Source organism: Clarias gariepinus, chromosome 15, assembly GCF_024256425.1.
Source record: "Clarias gariepinus isolate MV-2021 ecotype Netherlands chromosome 15, CGAR_prim_01v2, whole genome shotgun sequence".
Lineage (NCBI taxonomy): Eukaryota > Metazoa > Chordata > Actinopteri > Siluriformes > Clariidae > Clarias > Clarias gariepinus.
In genome coordinates this window covers 15,444,673-15,470,890 of record NC_071114.1, presented here as the reverse complement: position 1 = coordinate 15,470,890, position 26,218 = coordinate 15,444,673, and the positions used below count along the sequence as shown (strand labels likewise).

The 26,218-nt window shown below is 40.0% G+C and overlaps 1 protein-coding gene across 6 annotated transcripts in view; it reads right to left on the bottom strand.

Annotated features, from left to right (window-relative positions):
* patj (PATJ crumbs cell polarity complex component) overlaps positions 1-26,218 on the bottom strand; it is a 134,160-nt gene that overhangs the window by 100,795 nt on the left and 7,147 nt on the right. For all 6 annotated transcript variants that reach the window (XM_053512581.1, XM_053512583.1, XM_053512578.1 and 3 more), the window contains 11 exons: positions 25,221-25,349; positions 21,601-21,840; positions 20,440-20,542; positions 17,737-17,825; positions 17,197-17,338; positions 16,657-16,785; positions 14,161-14,240; positions 13,935-13,991; positions 13,663-13,797; positions 12,425-12,598; positions 11,590-11,790 (listed from right to left, as the gene is read on the bottom strand). In XM_053512581.1, the coding sequence (XP_053368556.1) occupies positions 11,590-11,790; positions 12,425-12,598; positions 13,663-13,797; positions 13,935-13,991; positions 14,161-14,240; positions 16,657-16,785; positions 17,197-17,338; positions 17,737-17,825; positions 20,440-20,542; positions 21,601-21,840; positions 25,221-25,349 (1,479 nt within the window). The remainder of the gene's footprint in view (positions 1-11,589; positions 11,791-12,424; positions 12,599-13,662; positions 13,798-13,934; positions 13,992-14,160; positions 14,241-16,656; positions 16,786-17,196; positions 17,339-17,736; positions 17,826-20,439; positions 20,543-21,600; positions 21,841-25,220; positions 25,350-26,218) is intronic.

The following is a 26,218-nucleotide window of genomic DNA, read 5'->3' as shown; positions in this document are numbered from 1 at the left end:
TAATTAATCTAATTAAATCTAAATAAATAATCTAATTCATTAGTAATAATAACAAGTTGTTAATGAAAACCCTGTTTTCTTTACCAGAAACGTGGTTATAAAAGCCTCAAAATTAGTGGGAAATACCTTATTATGGGTATGTTTCGCCAGACATTTCCAGCCTTCCACCAAAGCGCATTTAGCGGCAGTTCAGTTAAAACTACATAGTTAAACAGCACATTTTAGAAAATAAATAAATGAATCAAGTATGCAGGAGTCCATGATCTGAGTGGTACTGGAACTGAAAACTGGTCCTGTTTAAAAAGAAGTAAAATATGTGAGCGTTATTTATTGAATTTGTTTTCCTTTTTAAGAAGGAAGGTGGCAACACATTTTCTGCAATTGCTATCTAGTTTTTTATTTAAGATTTCTCAGTAGCTAAGCTCAGTGTGATCTGAAATGGTTAAAATCATTGTGTGTTTCACGTAGGTAGAAATCTAAAGTATGGTGGAATCATCAGCTCTGTTACTTTGCCTTATCTTGAATTGTGCTGAACTAAAATTCCAGGAACTCTTTCGATTACTTTTTCCACAGCCGTCTCTTTCCTCTTCTCTCTGTGTTTGTCTCTGGGGGAAACAGAGTTCTCGACAGGACAGTGTTCTCATAGCATGAACAATCAAATCACTCGCAATGACCCAAAACTGACATGATTACAAGATGATAAAATCTCTCCCAAGTATTTCTCTGCTGAACCGTCAAAGGCACTGTATGCACTGTTTTTGATAACACTGAACTTAAAAACTTCAGTATTGCTCACTACAGAAGATTTTTATAGCACAAATGATAAAACTGTATAAAGGTAAACATTGGCATCAATGTCAAATGTACCAAATCAGGCTTTCCAGAGCTTATGTTTTAAAAATTAAGCCATTTACAGTATAATGGTGCACCAGGGTGACACATGGGTGTTATGTAGCACGGACAATACAGAACAGAAAACTCTAGGAAATCCATCACCTTCACTGGCCTTCATTATACACATGGTGGAACTGAACTCTCGGTTACAATGAAGGAAACTGATGCAACTGTCTTATAAAAGCATCAGCTTTTAAATTTACACACCATTTGATCAATCTTTCTTTTCTGTCATGGCAATAAAATCTGCCCTGATTCTGGTTATGCAGGAAGAGCAAAACAAGACATAAATAAAGAGCAAATAAATAATAAATCACAAAGATAAGCTATGCCTATCTGCCAGAATATTCCTGCTAAATGGTGCACTGATGTGCAGGTAAGAACATACTGACTGCCAAAAAAATGCATTCTCCCAGACTTTCTGTTTTCTTGGCAGGAGGGCAGTGCTATAAATTACTTAAGCCATGGATACAGGGGAGCATGGAAGCTTGTATTATAAACATATAAATATATACATATAAAGATTTTTATGAAAACAATGCATCTCAATAAATTGAAATATTGCAAGAAGTGTTTTTTGCCTAATTTAATTCAAAAAGAGAAACTCCCATTTATTCTAAAACTCAAAGTGAAATATGAGGAGCGTTTAGGTCAAACTGTGACTTTGGACTGTACAGAATAAAAATAAAAAAAACTGTTATAAATGCCAAAATTTCTCCATGTAATCCTCTGCTACACTAATGTACCTATCAAAGGCGTTTCACTAGTGCTTTTATACCATCAAGGTAGAACATTTTCTTCACAACTAAAACGCTGGCCTCCCAAGAACACTTGTAAACATGTAAAAACGGCTTGGAGCGAGGTCACGACTGGACGAGATGTGGCAATCACTCGCTTTCTTTAAAACATTTGTACTATTCAAATGTTTTACTGCAGCTAAGAGACCACAGTACGGTGGTCGCTGAAAATGTTAATTAATTTTATGATTTAATTCATGAGAAACTTCAAGTTCTGGTTTGACTTGAATGCTTTATATTTCACGCCTTTTTTGTTTTTGATAATTATGGCTTACACTTGAACAGGAAAAAAATCCAGTATCTTAAAATAAACTTCGATCAAAAAAGGATTTACAATACAACTTCCAAAAAGTATGTTCCTGTATGAATTCTTGGTTAGGGCTCCTTTACACTTGGTCAGAGCTTCTTTAGCAGAAATTACTGCATCATTGTAACATGGCATAGAGGAATTCTGTTACACTCCTGAAGCATCACTAAAAACTGGTTGCTTTCCGTTCGTTGGGTGATTCTCATCTCTGCGGGGTTCAGGTAAGGGTAGCTAGCTAAACATTCAAGCACAAAAAGAATATGGTCAGCAACCCAGTTAACATTGATTATAAATTAAATACTAGTAAACTGGTGTATCTAAAAGTTCATCTACAGTATGCGTGTGTGGACCAAAGGCTACTCCATCTAGTCTGATCCCACAGGAAAGCCAATGTACAACAAACTGCTGGGGGGAAAAAAAGTCCATGCTTTTATCATGGTACAAAGGTATCAGAACACCCAGTGCATCACAGCCTACCTTGTATGGGGCTTAGCTGGCATTTAAAAAAAAAAAGCATCTATGGAATGACAAACAGTTCCGATCCAAGCAGGCCCCAACAACCTACAGCACCCAAAGGATCTGGTGAAGTCCTGGTGCCACAGAACAGCAACACTTTCAGGCGTCTAGTAGAGTCATGACTCAATGGCCAGAGCTGCCAATGTTAGCAGATCCTTTCGGTGCTCTTGGTTGTGGGGTTGGGCCTGCGTGGTTTATTTATTTATTAAAAAATAAATAAATAAATGTTACTAGTTTGTTTTTATTATTTTGTGAAAAAATAATTTGGGGGACGTAAGATAAGTAATACTGTAGAACACATAAAAGCAAGAGGGTTTTGGGAATTTTTTTCTGTCTGTGCACGCATCACGTAAAAACAACTGAAAAAATATTCATCTGGTTTTCAGGCTTTGTTTCATCGCAATCATTTCATGGGAAAAGATGACACTCAAGAACACCATACATGCTACTTTGAAATCTAAATGGAAAATGCGCTTATATTATTTAATATATATATATATAAATCAAAAATATATTTGAAAAAAACCTTTAAAAAAAAATCATTAATTCATCTCTCTCTCACACCTTCATTTCATACACTACATAGTCACATGTAAAAATTTTATTTCATATCTATATATCTATATATCTATATATCTATATATCTATCTATATATATATATATATAGTGGCGACGGGCTTACAGCCAGTACACATGGAGAGGGAAAGCTTCCTCGTCCGCTAAAGAAAAGCCACCCCCGAACTACAAACCACTCGGTGTTCCAAAAAGGGGCGGGGCTCTGCGATACACCGGCAGTGGCCACAGGAGAACCTACTCTCCACCTGTCGACCGCTCAAAGAAAGGAGGCCCAGCGGCGCATGCCAGTGGCGAGGAGGAATAAAGCTAATAACTCATATGCGTGTTCACATATTTCATTGCATCTCCGTCTGTGACCGAGTGCCCACTATTGAAAGGCTTGGAGAATGCGAGCACAAAATACATACCAGGAGGCACGACACCCTCCGGAGCATTATCTCAGACACCTGCTGGAAACCAGCATCCAGCAGCAGAACATCCTGCAACAGCTCACGCAGGGCCTTCAGAGCGCTACTGCAGAGCTCACACGCATACAACGAGCCCAGCTAGATCGCTTATCCAAGGTCGCCACCCGGTGGCTACAGCCAGAAATGCTAACAGCTAAAGAAGTCACAGAGCGAGTGGTCATGGACAAGATCATGCACGCGTTACCAAGGGAGGAGAGAAAAGCGGTAGGCATGCGAGCTCCATCCTCCCTACGAGAAATAACTCTTACTAGGACCAGACAGGAAACGCTTCCAAGAAAAGAGCCCGACGTGCTACATACCACCCTCGCAACGTGCACCAAAGAGCACCACGTCCTGAAACTCCACAAGATGAGTCAATGCCCACAGAGCCCGATCTTACCAGGTCCTCCTATTCTCAAGGCCTTTGGGCTGAGAGCCACAATACAGAGGAAAGCCTACCAGCACCCACCCGCTGAGTTCGCAACGGGGGGATTCCCTTACCGGCACTAATCGATACGGGGAGCGCTGTCACCTTAATCCGCCCCTCGGTTGTGCCGGCTGGTGCACAATCTTGCGAGACGCTTCCAATTACCTGCGTACACAGCGACCGATGGGAAGTTCCCATTTCATCGTGGAGAATCAGACAGGGAAACACTCCGTTGTTGCAGGAATCATGTCTAATCTACCTGTTCCTCTCCTCCTATGTAGAAACTGGCCCGGACACATCCTTGGGGAAAAGGAAAGAAAAGGCGTAACAAAACCGAAAGTAAAGACGGCCTGACCCGCGTGGCTCGCGCAAACCGCAGAGGACGAAGCGGATGCCGAGACAGAAGGTGAGCCGAACCCTCTTACTAACCTCTTTCTCCCCGTCTCAGCAAATACAGAGAGACGGCAACCCTGCGCAACTTCAGCGCGAAGATGCGCGTCTCAAGCACTGCTGGAGCCAAATACGGGAAATAGAGGGGGAAATGGCGACTACAGTAAGAGGACTTACAGTGTCTTACACACACACACACACACACACACTCGGCGGGCACTTAGGAGAACGAAATACTGTGGAGAATTCCACTGGCCTGGTCTCGACGCTGAGGTAAGGAATTTCTGCCAGCGCTGCCCGGAATGCCAAAAAACGGACCCCCAGAAGCCGGCCCCCGCCCCTCCAATCCCACTTCCGATCATCAGCGTGCCATTCGAGCGTATAGATCTAGTCGGCCCGCTGCCGAAGTCGACAAAGGGACTTGAGTTTATCTTGGTCACTGTGGATTATGCCACTCGCTACCCTAAAGCAGTCCCACTACAAAAAGCAACGTCGAAAAATATAGCAAAAGAGCTAGTGTTACTCTTTAGTCGTGTGGGCTTACCAAAGGAAATTTTAACGGATCAAGGCACCCCATTCATGTCCAGACTGATGGCTGACATCTGCCGGCTGCTGCAGATCAAGCAGCTTTGCACATCCGTGTACCATCCACAGACTGACGGCCTGGTGGAAAGGTTCAACCAGACGCTAAAAAAGGTGCTAAGACGAGTGATCGATGTGGGAGGACGAAATTGGGATCAGCCACTCTCATATGTTCTTTTTGCCATCCGCGAAACCCCTGAAGCGTCCACCGGCTTCACGCCATTTGAGCTACTGTTCGGGAGAAGACCACGCGGGCTTCTGGATGTGGCAAAAGAAGCTTGGGAAGAACAGCCTTCACCATTTCACTCAGTAGTGGAGTATGTGAAGGATCTACAAGAAAAAATTAAACGAGTACTTCCGGTGGTAAAAGAACATATGAAAAAAGCACAAGCCGAGCGGCAAAGAACATACAACCGACCGGCCACCCTAGAAAGTTTCGCCCGAGAGATCGCGTACTGCTACTCCTCCCGAGTGCCAGTTGTAAATTCCTCGCAAGCTGGCAGGGACCCTATACCGTCATGGAACGCATCGGGCCCATAAATTACCGCCTACAACAGCCGGGTAAGAGAAAATGCACTGAATTGTATCACATAAATTTACTTAAAAAGTGGATTGAACCATTGCCACGCAGAGGCAAGAAGTAAAGAATATGCTTCAGAACGGCATTATAAAGGAGTCGCTGAGTCCCTGGTCCAGTCTTTGTAATGATTTTCGCCGTCTGAACCAGATATCGCGCCTCGATGCATACCCACTGCCGCAAGTGGATGATCTAATCGACCAACTCGTGCACCTGCCACCTCGTCACGCCGTCCCTACACAGAGACCCCGGCAGTCTGTCCCCATGACACACCGGAGCACGGAACGCCGCCAACAGACTGGGTTTTTTGCTCCCCATTCCCCTCGTATGCGCACTGTAAATAACAGTCATCTCGTTAAAGAAGGCAGACCCCTGTGATGCACTATAAATAAAGTGCACATATCTCATTGCATCTGAGTCTCCGTCCCAAAAAAAGCAGGAAAATTTTTAACTGTTTACATTGTTGTAGCACCTGCATACTGGATGTTATATGGTCTGGTTAAAATACTCTACCACAGAAAAGCTCGTCAATCATTTTCCTTTTCAAAACAGCATTACAAATGTTTGAATGTACAAATGAATTCAGGCATAACCACTGTACTAAAGTTGAAATAGCTACATGAATCAGATCTTACTTACGGTGAATTTGCCCTGATGTGACCCTTTAGATCAGGTGTTTAGCCTAAGGGGTTTTCATTAATCTCCATTAACAGCATAGCACGCGTTTCTAAGAGGCCCTTCCACATTAATTCACAAGTTGCTGAAAAGCATAGCATCATGCTTCCCGCTTTGAGATCCTGCTGGAGTTCAAACTACAAAGCACAAGACCGCCACAAAATCGCTTTATAATCGCTTTTTGGCACTCTTGCAGTTAGGGGTGTCATTTAGGAGAAAAATACACCCGGAATCCAGCTGTCAGTCTGGTGGTGGGCTCTCATCGATCATGCTACAGTTGCAGGGTTGGCTTGCATGACCCGAGACTTTGAGGTAACTTTAGCTGAACAGGTGGGGGGGGGGGGGGGGACAACAAAAGAAGAAAGAGGAAACAAAGTAATAGGAAAGCAGATTAAAACAGAAAAGTAGATAAAGAGAGAGTGAACGGAAAGGAAAGAGTAAGAATGTCGGGGTCCATGGAGAAGCTTCTGGAATGCTGTAGGCATGTCTGCAGATCCTACTCTTGACTAACCAGCCTAACTAGCTCAAGCTTCTTACTGAAAATGCTACAGCAAAATCAATCCCCCAACCAAAAACATACGATAACTTTGTGCTACAGCAAAATAAAAGGAAGTCTGAGAAACAGAATGCATGAAATAGGAAATATTCCTCCTCTACAGGATCAATCTTTGCTTCTACTCTGTGCATTTCAGGCGATCTATTATTAAGCATACCTAATGTAAAATGTCAGGATACTTCTACAGCTCTAGAGACACTTACTGTACATTTTGCATGCACACACACACAAACACATACATACTGTAAAGAAATTCCCAGAGGCAACTCAGCTAACGCTCAGGCCTATGGGGCAGAGAAGCGAAGGCAGTGTGGAAAATAAGCAGTCAGACAGCACTAGGTGAGAGGGGCTCAGCTGGTACTCAGTGGAGAGATAGCGAGTTCATGACTGAGAGGGGTGCACACAGGTCAATACGGCCTCCGTCAAAGCCCAGGATACACCAAGAACCAAATCATCTGCGACGCACACTCTCTTCACTTCCCTTTGATGGGGGTTTCAGAACCAAAAATCAATATGGAAACTTGTGATTGCTCTTGGGTGAACAGAGTTCACAACAACTTGCCTGTGTTTATTTAATTTCACCAAGCAAGAATGCTGACCTAAGATCAGTGTTGAATTTTTCCTCTTCACTCAGGAACACAATTATTTACAGACCCCAGATCACTCTTACTACTATACAATAAATACATTTATCCAATACAGTTGCACAATAAACCATATCTGAAAAATGATTTTGACTTCATTCCTTACAATTTGCAAGATTGGTGATGATTAAAAGCGTCAACAGGCATTCAACAAAGCTCACTTATATTAGTTAACAGCTAAGATATATGCTGTGGTTTCATGTTTATTTATTGATTGGCTAATTTTGTTTCATCATATGAATAATACACATAAATAATGTAAATAAGGATTTTATTTCAATTCAGGGATTAATATTTAAGAAGCGATTAAGGTTAATAACAGACTTTTATTCAGTTACAAACTCAATAAAATTCCTCCTTAATTTGTTGGGAGAAATATATTTCTATTAGAATAGAGCTTTTTATAATATAGATTGTATTAAAACATTAACATTAATGATTACGGCAAGTAAAAATGCCTTAAAATAGAGGATTCCTTATCATAGGAACCTTATTCACGATCTTCTCAGAGGGAGCATCCTTTAAGCATAGTTTTAAACATATTACCACTGACTTGGTTCTTATATATATATATATATATATTATATATATATATATATATATATATATATATATATAAAAGATGCCTACCGAGGAAAAAGATTTTTCTTGCTGGATTTATGTGGAGTTGTGTGGTGAAAATGTTTATTGTCAATGGTGCTGTACAAATAAATGAATTATTTCTGACTTGACCCACTAGGAGTTATTTTTGTAATTCTTGCTTATTAGGAATGTCAATAATTAATGGCAAAAGATATAAACTGCCAGTTCTCTCTGAACGTACTGAAACACCAAGGCTAGCTCCTACGTTTTTCCCATAAACCAAACAAATTCGAGTTTTTAGATCAAAAGATAAAGATGAGTTGTAAGCTGAAATTTTATTTTAAAAAATAAAAAAAATTATTAAATTTTATATAATTTAAATTATAATATTTACACCTAGATGTGTTAAAGTTTGCCTATTTTGTGGTAGACCATCCAATTTTCATACAAGCAAACTTGTATAAACTGGGTGTCTTACAGTAAATTAAAGTTTTACAATATTTGCTTGTAAGTGGATGGCTTACCAACTGCATTAAGCTGAAACCCCAATAACGTCACCAAACTTAAATTCGTCTTTAATGATGTATTTATATTATATTTATATTACACAAAATGTGATAATTTTCCAGGCTGGAAAAGACAACTTCTTACAGTTGTCCTTTTAGGCTTTTCCAGCCACCTTAGGTCAAATGCATGCTCAACTCAGTTAAGGTGTAAAACTTTACGCTTCTCCAGGCTCCTGTTGTGTTAGCAGCAAAACACAAAAGTTTTTTTTGTTCAAAAAAGTTCCATGTTTTAAAATTTGTTTATTACATGTAGATGCTATGTATCAGAAAATGAAAGCTGAAAATTGGATCCATCATTTTAATATGCAAGTATTATAATAATGATTAAGGAGACCAAAAGATCCCAATTAGCAGTATATTAATGGAAACAGAGCAGGATAAATGTGATAAATAATTATGACCTTGATATTAAATATTTAGACAAAAATAATTTTATATGCCATATTTTTTCAACTATAGAAATAAAACAAAGGGTTTGTTTGTACATTAGTCAAAACTCGCTATTTGAATTATATCTTTACCTATCAAACATGAAGAGCCGAAACCAGTCTCAGAAAAAACTGTCCGTCTGTCTGCCTGCACGCACATCCGAAAGTCTGTCCAGCCAATTTTGTTACAGCATCATGAAAAAACTGGCTGAACAGAATTTAATGAAACGGAACACACACCATAATGCCCCTAAATCCTCACGAGACACAAACACGTGATACAGCATACAAAAATATTAAGTCAGCCACCAATTGTGCAAGTTCTCCCACTTAAAAAGATGAGAGAGGCCTGTAATTTTCATTATAGTTATACCTCAACTATGAGAGACAAAATAAGGAAAAAAAACTGAAAATCACATTGTAGGATTTTTAAACAATTTATTTGCAAATTATGGTGGAAAATAAGTATTTGTCCACCTACAAACAAGCAAGATTTCTGTCTCTCACAGACCTGTAACTCTCACACGCTCCTCTGTCCTCTACTCGTTACCTGTGTTAATGGCATCTGTTATCAGTATAAAAGACACCTGTCCACAACCTCAAACAGTCACACTCCAAACTCCACTATGGCCAAGACCAAAGAGCTGTCAAAGGACACTAGAAACAAATTCGTAGACCTGCACCAGGCTGGGAAGACTGAATCTACAATAGGTAAGCAGTTTGGTGTGAGGAAATCAACTGTGGGAGTTAAAAAAATGGAAGACATACAAGACCACTGATATTTTGCGTGGAACCCTAATTTGAGCGAGATTCTCACCCCGTGGGGTCAAAATGATCACAAGTGGGCAAAAATCCCAGAACCACACGGGGGGTCCTAGTGAATGACCTGCAGAGAGCTGGGACCAAAGTAACAAAGGCTACCATCAGTAACACACTGTGCCGCCAGGGACTCAAATCCTGCAGTGCCAGACGTGTCTCCCTGCTTAAGCCAGTACATGTCCAGGCCTGTCTGACGTTTGCTAGGGAGCATCCAGAAGAGGTGACCCAGAATCTATTAGGAGAATGTCATATGATCAGATAAAACCAAAACAGAACTTCGTGTTTGGTGAAGAAAGAATGCTGAGTTGCATCCAAAGAACACCATACCTACTGTGAAACATTGGGCTAAAAATATCATGCTTTGGGGCTGTTTTTCTGCAAAGGGACCAGGACGACTGATCCATGTAAAGGAAAGAATGAATGGGGCCATGTATCGTGGGATTTTGAGTGAAAACCTCTTTCCATTAACCTCGTTTGGGCAACGAAGGAGTGGCTTCGTTAGAAGCATTTCAAGGTCCTGGAGTGGCCGAGCCAGTTTCCAGATTTTAACCCCATAGAAAATCTTTGGAGGGAGTTAAAAGTCCATGTTGCCTAGCGACAGCCCCAAAACATCACTGCTCTAGAGGGGATCTGCATGGAGGAATGGGCCAAAATACCAGCAACAGTGTGTGAAAACTTTGTGAAGACGACAGAAAATATTTGACCTAACATGACTGATTACAGTAAGGCTAATCAACTTAACTTTAACCTTTTAACCATTTCTTAAACAATGTAACCATCAACGATTGTTACTAACAGTTGTTATACTATAATACACCTAATTTCTAACATAAGGCTCTAGCCTGATGTTAAACACGTATTATACCCGCTTAGGCTTTTATATATAAAGACAACAAGACAAACTCATGCAGTTGCAATATCATCAAAAATCCTTCTGAGTCAGCACATCAGTTGGTCTTAGTTCACACACACATTATATATATATATATATGGATTGCGAGCGCTGCTCTAACGGTGCTTTTTTGTCTTCATTTCGCTGTTCCTCGTAGAGGTGAGGCAAAAGACAGAATTTAAGGGATCACTGCTCAGGTGAGTGCTATTAAGCACCAGCGTAAGTCTGTCACTGGCAGCTCCAGCGCTATCATTCAGAGCGGTCCCGACATGGAAAGAAGCATATCTTGCCATTAAAATGTGATTGCACTTAATTTTCACCCATTTCATGAGCCAGGCCTATAAACCCAAAAGCATTTATTATCTCCTTGATAAATTTGTGAAAGCACTGAACTTACATCTTTTCAGCTGACTATAGCGAGTTCTGTGTAGTTTATATAAAATGTAAAAACAAGTGGTTTTGATTGACAAATGTCGCCGTGACCTGATTATTGCCGATATCAGACAAGCTGCTTAAGTGGAGGTTTTGTACACGGTGATTAGAGAGCTAATGAAGAGAGGATATAAAAGAAGCTTATCGCAAAGAGCATGGAAAGCAGAGTTCTGATGTTTGGCCAGCTGCCAGATAAATAGTGGTAGAGGTACTGCCAGAGGCATATCGTGGTTTTCTTTTGTTTTCTGCCAATTGATTTGCAACATCAACACACATTTCTTGTAAAAATGATCAAGAAGTATCAAGCAGGAAGAATTACAGCCGGTCAAATTTTTCCCTTATTGAGGAAAGTCTATTTATAGTGATCTAAATTAAATAGTTGAAGAATGCACTTAAAATCCCCCCTCAGTGTTTATATTTATGGTGTTTTTAGGAAAGGCAGGGTGTTCATGCTTTGAGAAGGCAGGACTAGACGGACAAACCTGGTAATCCAGAACGCTGAAACCGAGGCCTCGCTCCCCTTTCTCTAACTCCAGCACATGCACTTCTGGAGACCAGAGAGCCAACTCTCCCTCTTCATTCTCTTCATCTCCACTCTGCCTATTCTCGGCCTCCTCCCTCTCAGTAAAACTCTGCTCTGGAGCTGTTCTCTGCTCAGCAACCTCCTTCTCGATCACTTGGGTCTGATGGAAAAGCAAATAACATTTGAGTGGACTGTCCAATATTTGAGTTTTATTTAAACCGTGTGTAGGCGATGTTCAGCTCTGCAAAGAACTAAACTTGTTCAGAAAATAAATAACATTAAAGGAGGAAGTTAAGACCTAGCTTCAATACAGTCGTCAGCACTTTAGCATTTCTGTAATACAAAACAGTAATGTCCAAAGATATTCGAGAACCTTTCAGAGTAAACCATAGACAAAGTCAGAAACAGACTTACATGAAGCATATCAACATTGTTTTTATGAATATAATGCAAAGTTGAGATCAGGAAAAAAATAATATCAGATAATTTGGGGTATTCTTTGGTTCCAACTCTCATCAGAGGACATTTACTTATGATTAAGTTGTAGAAAAAGGAACATGTACAAATGTGAAAGGATGCTTAAGCTTAATGTAAAATGTATTTTATATTTTACTGATGAATCTTTATTGAGGATGGGTTTCCTTCAGGTTGACTTCTGATTGAATGGTAGGCCTGTACACTAAGTATTGTAATTGGTACTGCAACACACGGAGAAGGACCAGGCATGGAGAAGACAGCTAGTTAGTACAATGTTTATTTTGAAAAAAATATGGCTAATGGTTTGTGAAAGTTACCTGCTCCTGTAGGCTTGCTGTAGGGCTACTGGAGCTCCATTCATCATCAGGTTGGTATTCTGTGCCCTCTTCAGTGAGGCGTCTACAGCACACAAGAGTGAAGGGAGGAGGAACCTCTCGCAGGAAAGCTACAGCCTCCCGCCTTGTCTTTCCATATAACTGCACTCCATTCACCTACACAAAACATACATGACAAGCAGTTTTACACAAAATGTTTTGTAAATGCTGAGTAGTTTTCTTTTCCTTTCATAAAAAGTCTTTAATCTTAAAAATTGTGCTCTTATATTACCAAAATAACTGTAACTTGTTTTGATCTGCCTTCATACAGTACTAACACTTGGGTCTCTAGGAATGAACAGACGGCCTGTTTAATTTTTATTTTAGAAACTAAAACATTAGACCTACCTTCATCATTATACAGGATAAGATACAAACAAAATGCCACAGATTTCTACCCTTCATTCATGAATACAGGCAGTAAGACGTTCTTGTCTATCATCAGTCCATTTTCCTGGCATTCGCTTGGACCTAAAGGAAGCCCGGGTAGCACTGTGCCATCTGTCCCAGACCAAGGATGCTACAGCCCCCTTTCTGATCACCCCAGCAACATTATATACCACTGAGCTCACATCTGCCCATGATGTCGCTTCAGGAAGTATCCATAAGGAGTTGTTAGCAGTACAGATGTAGTGAAGCATGGCATTTCAAACATATATGTAAAAGAGCCCTTTACATACTCAATAAGCCTAGCATGGAGCCTTGAGAAACCCCATGCTTCAATGCCCCAGTGCAGTGGGTTATGTTCTGTCAGGGTTGCTGCCAAGAGCAACAGGCTGAGAGTACAGCAGCTCCTGGCCATTGGACCAGGTGGGGCTGAAGGGACAGTGGAGGGGCAGGAAGCAGAGGCAGTGGGGGAGTCGGAGACACGGCCTGGCATGCAGATGGCCTCGGTCAGACTTAGAAGCCCTCCTGCTAAAACATCTACGTGCCAGAAGTGGAGGCAGCAGCATGCCTTCCTGGAGACCTGGGGCTGGCAGGATGCAAAGGTCACTCTGTTATTAAAGGAACAGACAGAAGCCACACCAAAGCCCGCCAAAAAGATGATCTGTAGACTGGCCACGCTACGGGACAACCTGACCATACATCCTCATCACAATTTCAATCGGAGAATGAATAATGATGAAATCATTGCAAGTGAAAATATTTTACAAAGTTAGCATTCCCATTTCATTACGTACCTCAAGAAGTTCATCTTCTGGTAGCAGTAAACCATGTTTGGCAACCGGACCATCAGGGGCTACAGTAGAGATGTAGTGGTGACCATCAAATGAATCCAGCTCCACACCAAGACGCATGGTGTGTATCGGGAGCAACTAGGAATAAATAAATAAATAAATAAATAAATCACCTCAATTAAGTTATAGCATGATGTAACAATCTTATATCAGGAGTAAATAAAAAAGATTTTTGCATACAAATATTTTGGTCAACATGTGCACTACTATAATACCTTAGAGTATTTCTGCAGCTCAGCATCATCCTCGATGACGGGGTCTAATTCAACAACCTACAAAAAAAAAAAAAAAAAAAAAAAAAAAAAAATTAAATACAATTTCAGTGAATCATTAAAGACTATATGATGACAATCGCAGCCAAAGGTACAAAGCAAAGTGAACTTAATATGTTTTCTTTTCCTTTTTGCTTTCCATTTTACTTTCTCATTTCCCATTCCTTACCATTACTTCATACTGAGGACCAAGTGCCTGCTCCCATTTGGTGTGCAACTCCATCTCTGTCAGTTGGATGGACTCGCAAACTAAAAAAAAAAAAAGAAAAAGGAGCATTTCCATCAAACAATAAATTGACTGATACATGGTATCTGATACAGAGAATCTTATGGGGAAAAATACCACATGACCCTAATGTTAGAAGGTTCTGCAGTGCTACAAAAAAGGACTGAAAAACTGTTCAAGTGACAATGCAGCACAATTACTAGGCTTCTATCCAATATAACGCAAATACACAGAATTTGTAACCTGTCTGTTTCGTCCCCCTCTTCATCAATGGACATGTAGCAGAGAACATGCACAGCCAAAAGTTGCGGGAAAACCAGTACAGACAGGAGTAATAATGCTCCTACTGTAATTTAAGCCCTTAGGATGACAAGCAACCTTCTTCCTTTACACATGTAGTCATTCCAATCACCTCACTCTGACAACTTGGAGAGAGTGAGTGAGAGAACAAAATTAATCACACACACACAAAGATGAAGGGCCCTAGCACATAGACCTGATTAAATTAGCATTTCTACACCACCACTCACAACACCATTCATCATAAGTGTTTGACTATATTAATACAGCAATGCATTGCTTTAAGGTTTAGAATGTCAAACTCCAGCCAACATCTGCAGGCCAGGTGCAACAGCAAGTAAAGAAATGGACTGGAGGAAATGCTTTTCGAATACATCATCACTTTACGTCGTTCAGTTCTACACTTAATGGTGTGGACCTAGAACAAGGAATAAAGAAATATTAGGAAATAATAAGCCTAACGATACAGACACAAACCAAAAATAATTGTCAGAATTGAACTATCAGGCGCTTGGTGGTGTTTCTTGAAATAAACAAATAAAAGCTTTCACAATCTGTCACTTCAGTCTGTTAGGATATAAAAGCCGAGGAAAATTCAGGCAAATGTTGCTTAAGAATGTAACTAACCCTAAGAAAGCATCGCAGCACTTACAAAGCCAAACATCCGAGTTATTTCCTGAAGAGACAACTTTTAACATACACCTAGGTGCTCTTGCTTTTAACAGCGACATCAATTCTTTAAAGCATAAGTAACAGGGTAAAAATAAAATGTGAGATTAAATGAGAGATTGTTTTGGTTTAAGGCAGCTATCATTTTACAAGTACTACAGCTGCCCCCACTGGGAAATAAGCCCTGACAAGCAATCATTGTTATCCAGGGCTTGTACTGCCCCACTGCAACAGAACACTTTATTTAGAAGTTTGGCAGGTACCAGGGCTTGTCTAGTTTAATTAGGTCAGAGTGTAACTCAAGCCGTTTGCTGGTTTAATGTCTCAAGCAGGATCGCTCTTCTGCTCCCAGCCTGCCTGCTTCCATATTTATAGCCACCAGCTAGCATGACCGAATCCATGCCCTGTATGTAGGGGTCAGATATGCGGAAGGGAAAGGAAGGGGTCTGAGGAGGGGATGGGGAGTACAATGAGAATAGGAATGGCCTAAAGCTGACCCCTGCCTAGAGGGAAGTATCACTGGATAGGATTTTAAAATCTCAACAGTGCCCCCACAGACGATGGATGTTCATGCATGCATTAAAGAAATTGCAATGTACGTTACAGTCATCAGCCATAACATTAAAACCACTGATAGTTTAAGTAAATAGCATTTATTAATTAATATTTTTTTTTACAATGGCATGTCATGACGTAGGATTTATTAGGCAGTCTGTTCTCAAAGCTGATGTATTGGAAGAATAAAGAATATAAAATTTTATTAAATTTAAAAAGTGTCATGCAACTAGACGACTAGGTCAGAACATCTCCAAAAAGCCAAGTCTTGTAGTTGTTCCCATTATGCAGAACAGACAATGCATCACAGAATGTGCATAGGGCTGTATAGCCTGTGAATTATCCAAGTGCCCGTGCTGACCCCTGCCCATCACAAAACTGAAAAATGGGGCAACTGAACAAAGGTCAGATAAATCACGTTTTCTTTCACGTAACATGGATGGCCGGGTGCGTGTTTGGCGCTTACATGAGAAAGAGTAATAGTAAAATACACCCTGCCACACAGCAAAAAAACGTGCCAGAATGGATTCAGCAATATAACGAGGAATTCAAAGTGTTGCCATAGCCTCCAAATTCCCCAGATCTAAAGCCGATCAAGCGTGATATCATGCGATATGCTGACCAAACAAATCTGGATCCATGGAGGTGCCACCTAGCAACTTAAATGATGCAAAGGCTCTACTGCTAACAATTTCACTCAGAGCTTGTAATTTTATGGCTGATGAATATACATGTAATTACATAAAAATATTAATCACAAGCAGGATTAGAAACGCTGTTGATGATTTTTCTGCAGTAAGAATAGTACATGTTTGGGATTCTGTAGTCTTATCACACAGCTGGGTGTTGGTATGCACAGAAGTCAGAATGCATGTTTGAGAAAGTGGGGAAATGCAGATTAGAGTATGAGCTCACCTCCTGGCGATGACTGCTGTTTGATCGCACTCGTGTCCATTGGCTCAATCACAGAGGCCATCTGAACATCTGCCCGCACCTTGATCTCTGCAGATCTCTTCAGAGAAACTCGGGACGACTCTCTTTGGACTAAACACACACACACACACACACACACACACACACACACAAATGAGATAAAAAAAAAATTTCTTTGGTGCTTGAGGCTGTTGTCAAGACACTGCATTTTTGACCAGACACAAAGTGAAGGAAATTGATCTGATGATTTCATTTATTAAAAAACAAAAAAAGAAATTAAAAAGGGCATCCTGCTCCATGGGCCATTTAAAAAAAATCCTTCCTTTTCACTTTTCTTGATGCAACATTCCCAAAGTAAAAATAATAAGTATAAGCATACTTTCAATAACAAATTTGACTTTCAACAATTACAAAAACAAGATAATCAAGATTAAATTATTATTGTGCTGCATTGTTTTTTACAATCATATTCTAATTTTGTGCCCCTTCATCCCATTTCCCGCCATGATCAGTGGTGCTTGCCTTTATCTAGAGATATCTCCATGGCAGGTTTCTTGGGTGAGGTGATTTTGCGGAGCAGGGTGAGGTTCACGGTTTGACCCGTCTGCCTCATCACATCCAGGACCTCCTGGCTGGTGAAGCCCTGCAGGTTAACTCCATTCAGCTGTTCAGAAAGACAGAGACAAACAATATTAAATATATAATATAAAAAATATACTGTACATATACGGGGTGCGTGTGTGTGTATACACATTGTATACACAAAACCGACTGAAAGTGGGAAACATGAAGAAACAGAAAGTTAAGTTCAAGGAAACGCACTTGACTACTGTCCATCATAAAAAGTGTCCGCTGCTATTTATTCTGTTCACTCTATCGTTTTAAAACCCCAAACCAATATGAGATGAAAGAGACATCATGCTCAGATGGTGTCCTAGTCTGTGTGTGTGTGTGTATGTGAGTTAGAGAGAGTGTGAATGTGTGAGAGAGACACAGTAAGTATTTATAGACGCACAGGTCTAATTAAAAAAAGAGCTCATTAAAAAGTAAATAGAAGCCTACCACTATTATTCTGTCATGCACCATGATATTCCCGCACTGTTCAGCGGCACTGCCAGGGATGACGTTCTTCACAGAAACCCCTAATCCGTCTGCAAAAGGTAAGAAGCAGAAGGCATGGAGAAAAATTAAGAAAATTTTTGAAAATTATGTGTAGTGTGTTAATGCAAAGCTGTCTGGTTTGCAATTAAAAACAGCAAAATGCATAATAATTATTTCATTTAGTGTCACAGTGTACACCACAGCGACGGACATGCGCCCAAACCTTCTCGCTATGGAGGCTCCCTAAGCAGACTGCCTCCCCCTTCTGCAGGTGTGATGTTACTTTCGCCCAGACATCAGAAGCAACCATGGCTCATGCCTGAGGCTAGGCCAGTGGATGGCTGGGCAAGGCAGGCTGGCCATGGCCGTGAGAGCCGTGCAAAAAAGCTCACAGGAACTACTGCCCATCTGCCTGAACACCCGAGTGGTGTGTGACTTCACAAGAGTGGAGGATTTTCTTGAGAGTTCTTTAGTTTCCTCGCATAGTCCTAAAACATGCAGATTAGGCTAATGTGTGAATGTGTGTGTGTGAATGTTGACCAGAGGTTCTATCATGGTTGTACAAAATAGGAATAAATACAATTGTCACCATAGGTCTCCATGGTCCCTGGTTGGACTACAGAGGTTCCCCGATGGATAAATTGGTACATATACTCTGTACATTTGCCACGACTGTACAGAGTGTATATGTACAGAGTGTATAAGTTTTGAGAATTACATAAATATTGGAAATTGAAAAAGTTGCTGCTTAAATTTTTATAATAGCAATTTGCATATACTCCAGAATGTTATGAAGAGTGATCAGATGAATTGCATAGTCCTTCTTTGCCATGAAAATTAACTTGATCCCAAAAAAACCTTTCCACTGCATTTCATTGCTGTCATTAAAGGACCTGCTGAGATCATTTCAGTAATCATCTTGTTAACTCAGGTGAGAATGTTGACGATCACAAGGCTGGAGATCATTATGTCAGGCTGATTGGGTTAGAATGGCAGACTTGACATGTTAAAAGGAGGGTGATGCTTGAAATCATTGTTCTTCCATTGTTAACCATGGTGACCTGCAAAAAAACGCGTGCAGCCATCATTGCGATGCATAAAAATGGCTTCACAGGCAAGGATATTGTGGCTACTAAGATTGCACCTAAATCAACAATTTATAGGATCATCAAGAACTTCAAGGAAAGAGGTTCAATTCTTGTTAAGAAGGCTTCAGGGCGTCCAAGAAAGTCCAGCAAGCGCCAGAATCTCTCCTAAAGAGGATTCAGCTGCGGGATCGGAGTGCCACTAGTGCAGAGCTTGCTCAGGAATGGCAGCAGGCAGGTGTGAGCGCATCTGCACGCACAGTGAGGCGAAGACTTTTGGAAGATGGCCTGGTGTCAAGAAGGGCAGCAAAGAAGCCACTTCTCTCCAAAAAAAAAACATCAGGGACAGATTGATCTTTTGCAGAAAGTATGGTGAATGGACTGCTGAGGACTGGGGCAAAGTCATATTCTTCTCATATGAAGCCTCTTTCCGATTGTTTGGGGCATCTGGAGAAAGGCTTGTCCAGAGAATAAAAGGTGAGCGCTACAGTACCATCAGTCCTGTGTCATGCCAACCTGAGACCTTTCATGTGTGGGGTTGCTTCTCATCCAAGGGAGTCGGCTCACTCACAATTTTGCCCAAAAACACAGCCATGAATAAAGAATGGTACCAAAACACCCTCCAACAGCAACTTCTTCCAACAATCCAACAACATTTTCAGGTCAAGCCTCAAGAGGCGGGTGGACAAACAAAAACCCACTAATTCTGACTAACTCCAAGAAGTGATTATGAAAGAATTGGTTGCTATCAGTCAGGATATGGCCCAGAAGTTGATTGAGAGCATGCCCAGTCGAACTGCAGAGGTCCTGAAAAAGAAGGGCCAACATTCTTTTCATAAATGTCATGTAACTGTCGATAAAAGCCTTTGAAACGTATGAAGTGCTTGTAATTATATTTCAGTACATAACAGAAACAACTGAAAAAAAAGATCTAAAAGCAGTTTAGCAGCAAACTTTGTGCAAAATAATATTTGTGTCATTCTCAAAACTTTTGGCCACGATTGTATGTATACAGTATATGTAAATTGTTTCTAGTGATGGGCATGGGCAATTGAGCCAAAGAACTGCACGTGCTGCCACAGCACTTTCATATACGGCCCCAGCTCTTGCGATCCTGCTGTCAACAAGGAATATGTGTTGTGTTTGTTGTTAAAACCTCTGTTCCCAATCAGGGTAATACTCCCGGACATCAGAAGTCACAAGGTCTCAAGCCAATGGCAGAACCAATGTATGTCTGGGCGGGGCCAGCTGGGCGCTCCAGCAACGAAAGACTGAGCACCTCCAGCTCACTGTCATAGCTCACGGCATAAAGGTGGACGGACTGAGCACCACCAACTCCCACACTTTGCCACTCCGTCACTCCCTACGCTCGTCAGCCGAGTGCCCCTCTGCCAGCTTGACAAAGCCTGGACCAGCACTACTGTAACCCTCACTACTTTTCTCCCCTCTTTCCTTCCTTTCTCGGCAGTTCCCTTCCCTTTTTCTATTTTACTAAATAAAACTACACTTTGCCCGTATAAACTCACCTTATGTCTATGTCAAAGATCTTACAATATATAATATATATATTTTCTTTTACCATCGCTGGTTGAAGAGTTGCATCCAACAATAGAAATGCCCAGACTCTGTCCATCTTTCTTTTTCAGCGACACTTCGTGAATCTCATGGCCCTCAAGGTTTATCTGCATTTATATACACAAAGCATATAATAAGCGAAAAAATACCACAGTGAAAAAGATACTTAAACTGCAGAGAGAACGATTTTAGCAGCTCCTATGGTGCTATAGGAAATATATTTTGTGTACAACCTGAAAAATTTACACTGGCCAGTAAAAACTGATAATATCAAGAATAAGCCAACAGTGTAACGTGCAGAGACTGGAAGTATAAATGTTCTTTGGCAGGGTCTGAATGCAATTAATTTATAAGAGGCCATGCTCTCTTGGAGGGTTTTTGAGTGATCTGATTTAGAGCTAAGTAATATGACAAAATAACAGAAGTTGAAATATGCATTGTTTCTTTTGTTTAATAAGTAAAAAGAAAGTGTTTTTTCTTTTGTACCTGCAATTTAGTAACCCTTATCTATTTGTATGTCTGATCTTTAAAACAAGATCAGAAATCAAAATGTTGTCATTTCCTAAACATTTAATGGAGTGTCCTAAATGTTTCATATGACTGCACCCTTTAGTAAATAGTTAGCATATTTTGTAATGTATTAAAACATTTTAAGGCAACACTATTTTACTACTATTTAAAAGTTTGGACACCCCTTCTATTTCCATAGTCTTTCCTGATTTTTCTTTATACACTGTTAAACAATACTTAAGCCGTCCAAAATTTGTAGCTATCTCCTTTGAACAGTTATTATTAAGATGTGGCTGTTACTTCATAACCACTCTAATCTGAGGGGCTGGTAATTGTGATTTCTGAGCCAATTAATTGGTGATTTCTGCGGCAGAGGTAAGTTTTGGTCCTTCTGTCCTGAGATGGTCATCATGATGGTTTTTTGCAAATGCACTTAACAGTCATTGGAAAATTAAAGCAATACCAGCAAAACCACTGGGTTAATAATATTCAATTAAATTATATTGGTTAATAAATTATCAAGATTCTTTTGTTCCTTAAAATTGTACTTCTTAAAATTCTCCTAAAAACAGTTATTTTTAATAAAGAATTAATAACTCAGTAAATATGCATATACGTCCCTTAAGGAGCATTTGCATTAGTTAAATGACCTTACCGTTTTGCTGGTTCTGCGTGCTGGAATGGGAGGGGGCATGGAGGCAATGGGTGCTGCTGTAGGTGCGTGTGGTGGTGGTGGTGGGGGAGGCTGTGCATTGCCCAGAGGGTCCCGGGCAATTATCATGCGAACCCGAACACCACAGGACTGTAGCACCTGCACAACCTGCTCACTGGTCAGCCCCTGCGTGGGCGTGTCCCCGATCCGCAGAATGTGGTCACCAGTCTTCAGACGGCCGTCCTGAGATGAGGAGTTAGGAAGGAAGAAAGGAAGTGAAAGAATACATTATTGAATGAGTAATCATTCTATGCAGGGTCTACCCAGGGAGCATTCTGCAAATGGATTCACATGGATCTAGTTTGAGAGCCACAGAAGAAAATTATTGCCTTTACTTTATGGCTGCAAGGTCATAGACTAAAAATAAGCCTAGAAGATAGCAAACAAAAATTCCCAGAGCTAGCATAAAGAAATGGTAAAATAATAATAATAATAATTAGCTCTTGATAAATTTAAAAAGTAAGTAACCAAGTTGCCATAAAATTGTTTTATAGTAAACTTAATTTATTTATGATCCTTGGAAAAAAGTGAATGCCCCAGGGTTAACACTAATGCAGTCATAATGGTTAGCTGGCTCCGGATTTTAACATCATCAAAATAAAATAAGACACCTTGAAATTAACAATTCAAGGCAGACAAGTGCAAAAGCTCAGATTTATAACCTAATTTCACTGATGCATCATCAGGTGCCAGAGACCGTGTATAACACTAATAACTGCATAGTTAACACACTGCTCACAAAGCTTTTCCCTTCCATGACTGAACCAAGTGACATTTCCTTTAGCTAAAGACTTCAGGCAGGATGAACCACAAGAGGAAAAGCATCATTACACACAGACAGGAGAAGAGAACAGGAGCCTTTGTGGAAAAAATAAGACATGAAAAGCATTTTGATGAGCAAACGTGCGAGGCAAATCTCCAATTCCCGATCGTGCTCGTGTGTGCGCAGGACAACAGGAGCACATTGATGTCTGGTACAGCCATTAAACGCTGAAATGGCAAATGCTAAGGATAACAAAGCCCCAATTTTGACAACTTCTTTGGAGCATAAGATCCGGTGATGTGTGAAATGCAAGAGCTGTGCCTTTTGAACAAGAAGGGTTTTGTTGCCTGGGCCCTGGACACAGACAGGAGGAGAAAAAAAGAAGCTGAAAGAGAAAGTGTGTGTGTATGTGTGTGTGTCCTAAAAAGGACAGTGTTCTTTTACTAATCTGTGTGGCTTTTGTGCGGCATAATTCAAAAAGGTAAAACACACATGAACTGCTCCTGTGTTAAGTTTTGAGCAAACCGACACAACAGATCAAAAAATCTAATTAGGATTACTTGTGGCTTAGATTTTTTTTTTATTATTCAGAGCGATGACAAAGAAAATCACCATTGCAGAGTTGCCAAGATTTAGCAAGAAAATCCTGCAAGACATATGAGGTGGAAAAAACATTTCTTGAAAGATGGCAATTTCTTTCACCTTTGCACCAGGCACCAGTAACAACAGGGAGGCAGGAGTTCAGTGTAACTACTTATTAATGATTAGCATCTCTATTATTTTTACAAAACAAAGAGATAACCTTATAGCTGTCTGTTGGTTTACAAGTGATGATTTGACAAGCCAAAAAAAAAATAAAAAGCGAGCGCTAGTAGAAGGTGATACATTTATTTCTTATTCAGTAAGACTTTTCTCGTTGGTGAGCTGTATTTGCACTTAATCTGAGCTCTACTTTTTTTTTGCTAAAAAGTCAGAAACGCAATGCCTTAGAACAATATATATAAAAGCCAAACAGATAAAACTTTTGATGAAGTTTCTAATGAACAAAGGCGTAAAACTGATTGACGTTTATAAAAGACACAGTACAGTAATGAAACTCTTAACTGCAGTAAAACATTGGAATAGTGCAAACATTTTAAAGAAGGCTAAATGTCCATGAATGAGTGGAACAACTGATACTTAAAAATCGACAGATAACATGCAGAAGAGATGCTTCTGTGTATGGGAACTGTATACACAATTATTTATGAACACCACCTGGACATTACAGGAACTCGGCTGGGAGTTTTTGCCACATCTCCCGTACAGTCCTGACTTTGCTCCAAGCCATTTCCACATTTTTGTGCCATTGAAGACGTTCCTGGGAGACCAGCATTACAAACGTGAAGCAGGCAGTCCGATCATGGCTCCAGCATACTTTCTACTTTGATGGTATTCAGGCTTTGGATAAGTACATTATTCTAACAAGGGATTATATGGAAATATAAAGGTAGTTTTCATATAAATGTGTTCTGTTATTCTGCGCAATCAAAAGTCCTGGTTTGTCCTGAATGCCTCTCTTATAATAAAATGACCTTGTTTACCTCAAGGCTAAAATATAGGTAAATATGTCTTATCTATTTAAATAAAAGAAAGGTTTTGTCTCGACATTGGTTAGAACTCTTGAAATAATATCTTTAATTCATTCATAGGAGAACCTTAAATCAGTTTAAGAAAGTCTGTCCGATTGATTTTGTCACAGCATCACGCAAAACTGGTTGGACAGAATTTAATGAAACTATGGCCAGATTACGTCACGTTTTACGTGCTGTTTTTGGGATAAATAAAGCGCTTTTTTCCTGCACTCTAAATACACAGAAAATATGGAAGACACAACTTCACACTAAACATAAACGTGTGTGTGACACAGCATGGGTTACTCCAAAAAAAGCAATTACACTATAAAAACTGAACCTTTAAAGATGAATGAACAGATCAATGTACTGTATTCTTCCTGTGGAAGTTTAAAAGCAGTTTGTCTCATGTGTTCTGAACCTGTTGCACTAATTCAATCCAGTCATGTGATAGCCACTGTGAAATAAAACAGTCCGAGGTGAGGGAGGGTAATATACCCAAACAGAGTGCATAGTTATGCGCTAAAATCAAAATGTTGAGTAAAAGTGATGTTATGAACAGTTATGTGACGGATTTAATAATCTACTTTAAAATAAGCTACTAATAAGATACTTGCTCAATGTAAAAACATCTGAAAACAGCGCTGAAATGGTATAAATAAATTTAAACATGCTGGTGTCATCTTTATCTAATCTACTTTTTTAATTTCTCATCTGTGATTTACTCTACGATTACCAAACAGGAAGTTTATTTGGCTAATCAGAAAAAAGTACAACTTAGCGTTAACAAAGGGTACGATATACAACCTTAGAAAATTTCTTTCTAATAATGAGTTTGGCAAAGAGTTCTGCCGTACAGAAAGACAGGAAGACATGTATGTGGGCTTCAACCTAAAATCATAATATCACTGATTACATTACAGCTGATCAGCTTATTTTAGCTTTAACCTTTTAACTATTCCTACAAACTCTTTTTTTCGTCAACCACTGGTACTTATGCTAGTTTTAAATAAACTGTGAATAAAAACAAAACCAAATAACAAATAGGATGATGATGATCACAAATGACATGACACAATACATCAGCATTGGATTAAAATGCCACCACACCTTATAGTTCTGCATTAAGAAGACTGTGCAGGAGGGTTCAGAGCTGTCAGATGAGGGTGTAGAACAGAAAAACAAACCTTATCTGCAACGCTGTTTGGTACCAGAGTGCGTACGACGACTCCAGCAGCCTTTCCACCCACAATTCCAAAGCCGAGACCTGAACCATCATTCAGCAGCTCAATCTCTTCCATATGCCCCCACTGTTCCTGTGAAACACACACGCATACACAGACACACACTGCATGAATATGCTGACAATACATATACATTAATTACTTTCGACTAAAATAACCTGAAGTAACGTAAAGTAGAGGTAAAGAAGAATAGTTTCTTTGTTACATTTCCTCATCCTTCTACTGCGTTCAAAAAAGGGTCTCCTGACCTCAATTTTAATTTAGATTTTCCCCCCTAAAACTATATACTTAAATGTAAACGCAAAAGATAATGTTTCAATAGATCTTCAGTGACTAGACAAATAGCTCGATGAGCTGAGAGCAAGCATGACCTGAACACATACATCATATAAACTCGTTATTATACAAATGTCCCACGTGCAAGTCACCGTTCAAAGTCAGGGGTCAAGAAGCCCCGTGAGTGTCTTTCTGCGGCTGTTCTGACCCGCTTTCACACATCGGCCAGTCTTCTAATCACCACACTCTCCTTGGGCCCTTATTAATGACCTGCAATCGTTTCTCTTATTACCAGGTCCTTATCTGATGGGTGACTTCCTCAGCAATTTTCCTGCCGTTCTGTGGAATCTGTCCTCAGCCGTTTTTTCATGGCAACACTCTCAGGAGACGGAGCGTTACACAAGCGCTGCCCTAGACAAGTACTATTTCTGAGATAAGAACACAGCGGTGAAGAGGAATAAAACATGGCATGAGCTGTTACCAACTCAGATTTGATTTTTTTTTGCATGTCTCTAAATTAGCTGTTACTGTAGAAACGATGGCATATTAGAAATAACCAATGAATGTTTAACCTGTCCAAACTGCAGATTTAGTAAAATTTCATCTGGAAAATCAAAAATCAATAATGCAGAATAGATATTTGCAACATGCTGTTATAGTTAATT